Genomic DNA, 8,539 nt, shown 5'->3' with positions numbered 1-8,539 from the left:
GAGGAGCAGGCTGCCCGGGCGCCTTTCGTCCTGGAAGAGGAGCGGGGAGTCAAATGAGAACGCGTGGATTGCGTACAGGTTGTAGCTGGATGTCCTGGCACGGTGTGTATATCTGAAAAAAAACCCAACAACAAAAAAAAAAAGTTTTCTGATCTGGTAAGATATTAATACTTGGCTGACTAGAAAAGGCGTTTTCAAGTTTTAAAGGACCAGATGTGCGCTGGGTTTAAGGTACCGGAGGAAGTGGAAATAATTGCTTTTTAACTTGCTTGGAGAAATGAATTGCAAAAACTTACAAATGCACCGAATCGGCGGTAAAATGCACTTTGTATTCATTTTTGCACTGATGATAGTATCTTTCAATAAGGCTGTGCTGGGCAAGAATTTGAAATACAGGATTTATGAGGAGCAGAGAGTTGGATCAGTAATTGCAAGACTGTCGGAGGATGTAGCTGATGTTTTATTAAAAATGCCTAACCCTTCCTCGGTTCGCTTTCGAGCCATGCAGAGGGGGAATTCTCCCTTGCTCGTAGTCCGTGAGGATAATGGAGAAATCAGCATAGGAGCTAAAATTGACCGGGAGCAACTCTGCCAGAAAAACTTAAACTGCTCCATAGAGTTTGATGTGATCACTCTGCCCACCGAGCATCTGCAGCTTTTCCATGTTGAAGTCGAAGTGCTGGATATTAATGACAACTCTCCCCAGTTTTCCAGAGCTCTTATCCCCATCGAAATATCGGAGAGCGCAGCTGTAGGAACCCGGATCCCTTTGGACAGCGCTTTTGACCCAGATGTGGGGGACAACTCCCTTCACACTTACTCCCTTTCTGCAAATGATTTTTTTAGTATTGAGGTGAGAACCAGGACTGATGGTGCTAAGTATGCAGAGCTGATCGTGGTTAGAGAGCTGGACCGGGAGCTGAAGTCAAGTTACGAGCTGCAGCTCACTGCTTCCGATAAAGGGGTGCCTCAGAGGTCTGGATCATCCCTCCTGAAAATAAGTATTTCTGATTCCAATGACAACAGCCCTGTTTTCGAGCGGCAGTCGTACGTGATCCAACTCTTGGAAAATTCACCAATTGGGACTTTGCTCCTAGACCTCAATGCTACTGATCCGGATGAGGGCGCTAATGGTAAAGTCGTGTACTCTTTCAGTAGTCATGTGTCTGCCAAAATTATAGAGACTTTTAAGATAGATGCAGAAAAAGGACACCTGACCCTCCTGAAGCAAGTGGACTACGAAGTAACCAAATCCTATGAAATTGATGCTCAGGCTCAAGATTTGGGGCCAAATTCTATTCCAGCTCACTGCAAAATTATAATTAAAATTGTGGATGTGAATGACAACAGACCCGAAATTAACTTAAACCTGATGTCCCCAGAGAAAGAAGAGGTAGCTTACATTTCTGAAGGGTCACCCCTGGACACTTTTGTTGCCCTGGTCAGAGTACAAGACAAGGACTCTGGCGTGAATGGAGAGATAGTTTGCAAGCTCCATGGGCACGGCCACTTTAAACTTCAAAAGACTTACGAAAATAACTATTTAATCTTGACGAATGCCACCCTAGATAGGGAAAAGAGATCTGAATACAGCTTGACTGTAATAGCGGAGGACAAGGGAACGCCAAGTCTCTCCACAGTGAAACACTTTACTGTCCAAATCACTGATGAAAATGACAACCCACCCCGCTTCCAGACAAACAGATATGAAGTTGTAATCTTGGAAAATAACTCTCCAGGAGCGTACATCACATCAGTCACAGCCGCAGACCCAGATCTAGGCGACAACGGGCAGGTGACCTACACTATTTTGGAGAGCTACATTTTGGGAAGTTCTATAACCACCTACGTGACCATCGATCCCTCCAACGGGGCGATCTATGCCCTGCGAACCTTTGATCATGAAGAAGTAAATCAAATTGCCTTTATGGTTCAAGCTAGGGATGGAGGGAGTCAGCAGCTTGTTAGCAATACCACGGTTGTACTAACCATCATTGATGAAAATGACAACGCTCCTGTCATTGTGGGCCCAGCGCTACGCAACAGCACAGCAGAAATCTCGATCCCTAAAGATGCTGGAATTGGCTTTCTTGTCACCAGGATAAGGGCTACAGATAGAGACTCTGGTATGAACTCTGAACTCAGCTGCTCCATAGCAGCCGACAAGGAAAACAGCATCTTTGTGATGGATCCCAAAACTTGTGACATCTCTATCAATGTGAGTGTTGAATCGGTTCCAGCAAAACAGTGGGAGTTTTTTGTGATAGTCCAGGATAAAGGCAGTCCTCAGCTTAGTACTAAAGCACTTCTGAAATGTACAGTTTTTGAGTATGTTTATTCATTTTCAAGCACAGAAGCAACTTTGGTAAGCCAACCCTCCCTGGATGTCTCCATGATAACCATTATATCCTTAGGATCAATATGTGCCGTGTTGCTGGTCATTATGGTTATCTTTGCTACAAGATGTAATCGAGAGAAGAAGGACACCAGGTCCTACAACTGTCGCGTGGCGGAGTCGACCTACCAGCACCACCCAAAACGGCCCTCGAGACAGATCCACAAAGGGGACATTACATTAGTGCCAACGGTTAATGGCACTTTACCCATCAGATCTCACCACAGAGCTTCTCCGTCATCGTCTCCGACCCTGGAAAGGGGACAAATGAGCAGCCGGCAGAGCCACCACAGCCACCAATCGCTGAACAGCCTGGTGACGATCTCCTCTAACCACGTGCCCGAAAATTTTGCGCTGGAACTCACCCATGCGACTCCGGCTGTTGAGGTAAGGTCCACACCTCGTTTTGCACATCCGTTCGCTCATGCGTTCGCTTGGGAGCATGGAGCTACTCTGCATGCAACCTGTGAGGGCAGTAGGCAATTGGGTCTATGCCTAATGAGATGGATTGATGATGGATTTCTCTTCAGGTGTCACAGCTTTGCAGTGTTACTCCAATATCAACTGATTTTTCCATTATCATGGGGAGCGGGAATAAACCTGTTATTAATAGCATTATTTCTTGGTGCTTCCCTGTAAGGTCGAAAGAAAGACGGTACTTGTGAAGGAAGGAAGAGAGCGAGCAGTAAACCCTTTCCCTCTGTATAGCTCTGTTTTAAGAAAGCATGCCGGAGTATATCTTATGTAGAGAAACAAAACAGGGAATTCTTTCATTAATGGGGATGGAGAACGAAAAGGATAAACACCGACACAGGTTAAGTACAGCTGTTGTAATATGTGATTATAGTTCCTCCAACTTTGAGACTACCCATCTCAGTTTTTACTGCAAACGCTATGTAATGGCTGAAGTGAGAGCTGTGTCCTGGTAACTCTTTACATGTAGAGCAATGACATTTTATTTTGAATTAGGATCCTGGAATGGTAAGGGGTTGATTCTAATCTATTAAAATAAAACTCCGCCTCTGTTTAATTACTTGCTTTACTTGTTAATGAATTAGTTATTATGAGTTCAGAGGCTAATGAACAGCAGTGCATTTCCTCATTATACGAGGTCCTCAGATGTTTCCTGTGGCAGACATTAATGCTACAAAAATAGACTGTTGTGCTGCGTTATATATGTGCAGGAATTCGATTTAATTAAACTTCAAAGGAAAAAAAAAAACGCCCAACAAGCAAACCTGAGAAGTGAATTAGTGGGTTTACAACTAGGCATTTGAGCTTTCATTTCAAGGAATCAGTCTTTTCACCTTTTCTTTAGCAGGTTTCTCAGCTTCTCTCGATGCTTCACCAGGGCCAGTATCAACCGAGGCCAAGTTTTCGAGGAAACAAGTATTCCAGAAGCTACAGGTAACGATCTGGACTGTTCTGCTACATATGCATGTGCATGTCAGAAAATATAGTCATGTATTTTTATTCAAAAAGTGGAATATGACGTACGTGAGATAATTGAATTCCACCATCACCACAATTCTCTTCACAGATACGCCCTACAAGATATGGATAAATTCAGCTTGAAAGACAGTGGCCGGGGTGATAGTGAAGCTGGAGACAGTGATTATGATTTGGGGAGAGAGTCTCCAATTGACAGACTTCTTGGGGAAGGATTCAGTGACCTTTTCCTTACAGATGGGAGAATTCCTGCAGGTAAGAGCACAATGAAAGCTGAACAGTTTATTTACAGTGCTGCCTGGCTGTCACTTTGATAAAGCTACTACTGAGATAGCAAAAATTCTTTAGCTTTCAAGTCCCGTGTTTCCTTCCTTTTTACTCTGCTTCGTGATAAATATTGAGCTGAAGCCTTCACATACCTAGTGAAATGAAACCTCAGACACAACTGAGACTCTGCCCAGAGCAATGCCTACTTTTTTCTGTTATTCACATCATGATGAGCTGGCTCCAAATTCCCCCCAAAAGCACGATCTGCTCAGTGTCCTTAGACTTTTAATGACTGGGTGGATGTTTTTGCAAAGCCAGGCAGTTGTGGTTTGTTAAAAATACACTGAACTATAATTTGGGAGATACATTTTCCACAGTGGGTTTGATCCATATGATACAAACTTCTACCGTTCAGAAATGGATTGTGAAAATGGTCTAGAAATATGGATGGAGAAGAAAAAAAAGTGTATTTTTTCCCATTGAAAAATAAACTTCAGTGTCAAGGGAAGGATCTAAATATGTCCCAGATTTTAAATCTTGCAACCCTATTTTCTAGAAGAAAGAGTTTAAGAGGTACAATTCAGGGGCAGAGAGCAGAAAAAAAAAAAAAAACTAGAAGAGGGTAAGTGAAATTGAGATAAACACACATGTACGTATTCATGTGTGTGAAGTACCACTTTTACATTTATGCCCAGTTGTAAGTTGAATAAAGGAGGCTATGGGAAATGACGCTAAGCACAGGTAGGAGAATTTTGTAATTAATTTAGTAATTATACAGCCACCGGTTGTACCCTAGATCTTGTACTTATTTCAGAGCACATACATACAGTTTTCTCTGCATAACTGACAGGCCTGCATAATTTCGGTATAGTTCACTGAACCGAGAGTATAAACTTCAGAAGTTCAGGAAAGCCATTTTATACAGGGGGGCACATTGCTCAGTGCAGCACATACTCCCTCCTAAAGTGCCCGCCACGTTTTGCCCAGGGCCGGAGGAGAGGAGCTGCAGTGCTGCAGCTCCTTCCCTCTGCTGCCACGGAAAACGCCGCTGGGAGGATCGTGCCTGACCTTGGTGCGTTTTACCCTGAGAAATAACGCTGTTACGCTAGGCAAGAGTAAACCCCAAAGGTTTAATTTGTTCTTCTTATACTTCTTAAACTTCAAAATTTTGTTTGTGTATTTTGCTTCAGACTAGGTCTTGCATCACCTACTCAGGCATTCACCTTCCTCCTCCTCTTCGCTTAATGTACCCAATGTTTCAAAACCAGTGACCTTGAAAAGTTCCTAGTTTTTCAGAACCCTTAACTGAAATCTGGAGTCGTAATATATTTTTGTATCCTCGTCTCCCCCAGCTCCTCCTACTTACTCCTCTGCCGGCTAGCATGAGGCATGTCTCATGCTCTCTTGCGGTTGGCAAGGAGGCAGGAGCTCTCAGTTGCCAGGGGAACTTCAAGCGCGTCGGTGCTTGCGTTGGCATCCGGCCCCGCTCCTCCCGCCTCGGCGGGCAGCTGGGGGCTGCCAGCAGGCAGGAGCGGTTGCCCTCTCGGCTAGCTGGAACGCCCATGACTTGTTTTCAGTCTCTAAACAGGAAGCCAAAGGGTAGGGCTTCCAAAAGTGCCCGGCCTTCACCCAACGCTAGCCGCGTTCGAAGGAAGGAGGACCGCTGAGCGCAGGCTGGACCCGCTTGGGCCATCCAGATGGGACTTTGGTCTCCCCTCCAGGTCCGTTGGCCGCTGTGCGTGGTCTTAGTCCGTCAGAGAAGTGTGCTGAACCTGCTCAGACGAAACCTGAGCTGATCTGCCATCCAAATGAATAAAAAGGAAGAGAAAACTTCCCGGAGGTTTCCTGTTCTCCATTTTGAAAGGTTTCTGCATCGTCAGTCTGAACACGGGCAAAAGCCTGTGAGAAAGTCCTTTCAGCTTGTCCCTTTAAGGTGGCACTGGAAAGGAATGGAGCCGGTCCCTCAAAACTTCAAAAATGACATGATCAGAAAGTTCAATACTGTCCTTGAAAGACTTGTTTCTTTCTTCCTCATTTTATAAGTCCTCACCAATAAGATTTAAGTTCTGGCCAAAAAAAATGCTGTTGTGCCTCTGGTTGGGGGTTTTTTTTTTTTGTTTTTTTATTTGTTGCTGGTTTAAGGAACGACTGTCACCGTTCAATTTCCTTACAGTATCTTTTGATCTCATGTTCAGGAATGTCAGAGTTTATTATTTTACACCAAAACCAAGCCTGGTAACATCAGTAACAAAACTCACAATAAGACAACCCTCGCTACTAATGAAATGCTAGACCATTGAAAGTCTCCCATTAATTTACAGGACCCTTCTTCGTTAGGAGAGTAATCCTCACCTTCTGGGGTGAGTTGAGAGCTGGCTCAGGCTCCATGGATCCCTTAGATATCTTTTCTCCTTTCTAACTCGTAGGCATTTTCTGTAAAACGGCACACGTGTGCTTTTTTATGTAGGAGCAAAGTACTTGAAGGCATTTCAGTCGCTCGTATCAAAACTTCAGCCACTGATATTTTCTGGGTTGCTTTTTTTTGGAAGCAAGCCATTTGCAATAGTGTGTGCAGTATCCAGCCTGCAGCCCGAACCTGTATTCTTGAGAAGATTCATACTCTCATGTGTAAGAGACAGTTTATACTCGGAGGAATGGAAAGGGCATTAGGAAAGCAAACAGTAGGATAGGCTGTGTAAAGCACAGAGATAAATAACTCTGACAGGATGAGAGTGGCACTTTATCAATCGCTGATACGTCCTAAGCTGAAATGCTCTGTGCCGTTCTGCTTACAGCATTGCAAAAAGATTTTTTGATAAACTGAGTAGATCCAGAGTCAGATGGGAGACGTGATGAGAAAGCAAGGAAAACTTACAGGGCACGACTGCAAACATTTCTTATGTATTCAATATATAAAGAGAGAAAGGAAAAGAAACTCTCTTCTGCATGGGCTAATCTAACCATTAATTGATTGAGAATAATTAGGAATTAGGGCAGAAGCTTCTTATGGTCAAAATATGCATATTGCAAAGAGTCTGGCATTTCTGAAAACTTTCTTTTGAAGTATGTGACTCAAAGTCAAGTTAGTGGCCCCTGCAGCTCCTGGGTCTCGTCCGGCAGGTCTGCCAGGCGCCCAGGTGGTGCCCAGCCGGGGCTGAGGCTTCGTGTCCTACAGACTCGATGCCCTTCGGAGAGGAGAATTTGGCCTCTCTCCTGGCACGTCTCTTTTTGCACGCCTGTCAAAATAGAGCTTTGCCTGTCTCCGCTTCCAGGGACCATTCCCAGCCCACTTCAGGGGTTTGCGGCGGGCTCTTGCCGCGCCGCGACATGGGCCAGTTCAGACCAGCGTAGCTCCCGGGGGTGCAGTCGCTTGCCCCAGCGTGTTGCTTCTCCCTGGGACACACGGCTAAAACCCAGCAGCTGAAAGAGCGGCTCTGTTGTCTTCTGCTCTTCAGCCCTCCCGGCTGGCCTGGATGCCCACCTTGTGGGTTAGAGCCCACCTTGTGCCCACGCCTGAGCCAGGGTGGCCCAGTAACCTGCACTACAGAGCTGCAAGTGCACCTCAGGGTAACTCCAGTGTAAACGCTGGAGTCGCGCAGGGGGTGACTTAAGCCCGAGGTGTTCTGGTACTAGATGAGAATTTCACTGATTCCGTTAAAAAGGCGGTATGACAGTGGATCGCCTCATAGTCAACGTACCGCTCATTGTCGGGTCAAAGGGAGGTGTGGCAATGGAGAGGGAGATCCCTCCACGTGGTGTTGTTCGTTCTTCGTTATTTCCTCTGTCTGTTTATTCCCGCTTCGTTATTCTGATCTGCTCCTCTAATCACTTGTGAAGGCTTCCCTAAAACCTAAGTAAATGCTTGGAGGTAGAAGCACCTTCATTTTATTTTGTATTTTTTAATGAAACAGCACCATACAAAGGGAACAAATGGCTTTAAGTCAGAAGTGCATGCTTTCCTCCCAGGATTTACAGGTTTATTTTCAGCCGTAGTTAAGAGATTACTGTCTCACGAGTTCTGCACTTACCACCCTCATTTTTTGAGACCACTCGCAAATGGAAGTACGTTTAGATCCAGACCATTTGCACTTGCCACCTTCCCGCACGCAGAAAGCGAACCCAGCCGCCGGACTGGGACGTCTTTGGAGCAGCGCGGTCCCTGTGCCGGCGCCTGGGAACGCGGGTGAGGCCTGCAGCGGGACGGGGGTGCTCACTCTCCTCTTCTCTCTCCCGCAGCGATGCGGCTGTGCACGGAGGAGTGCAGGGTGCTGGGGCACTCCGACCAGTGCTGGATGCCGCCCTTGCCCTCTCCCTCCTCCGATTACAGAAGCAACGTGTTCATCCCCGGGGAGGAGTTCCAGCCGCCCCAGCCGCCGCCGCCGCCGGCGGGCCTCGAGGAGGATCCGCAGGCTGCCGACGCCAGCGAGA

General features: G+C 46.1%; 1 protein-coding gene across 2 annotated transcripts in view; it reads left to right on the top strand.

Moving 5' to 3' along the window:
* The first annotated feature begins 298 nt into the window (after nt 1-298).
* The window catches only part of PCDH18 (protocadherin 18), a 9,133-nt gene continuing 892 nt past the window's right edge, over nt 299-8,539 (top strand). Inside the window, exons 1-4 of one of the 2 annotated variants that reach the window (XM_010285827.1) lie at nt 299-2,782; nt 3,717-3,802; nt 3,936-4,099; nt 8,348-8,520. In XM_010285827.1, coding sequence (XP_010284129.1) covers nt 299-2,782; nt 3,717-3,802; nt 3,936-4,099; nt 8,348-8,520 — 2,907 coding nt within the window. Of the gene's footprint in view, nt 2,783-3,713; nt 3,803-3,935; nt 4,100-8,347; nt 8,521-8,539 lie in introns of both variants that reach the window. The other variant, XM_010285819.1, reaches the window with a different exon arrangement.

Source organism: Phaethon lepturus, unplaced genomic scaffold, assembly GCF_000687285.1.
Source record: "Phaethon lepturus isolate BGI_N335 unplaced genomic scaffold, ASM68728v1 scaffold48310, whole genome shotgun sequence".
NCBI lineage: Eukaryota > Metazoa > Chordata > Aves > Phaethontiformes > Phaethontidae > Phaethon > Phaethon lepturus.
This window is presented reverse-complemented; position numbering and strand designations above follow the sequence as displayed.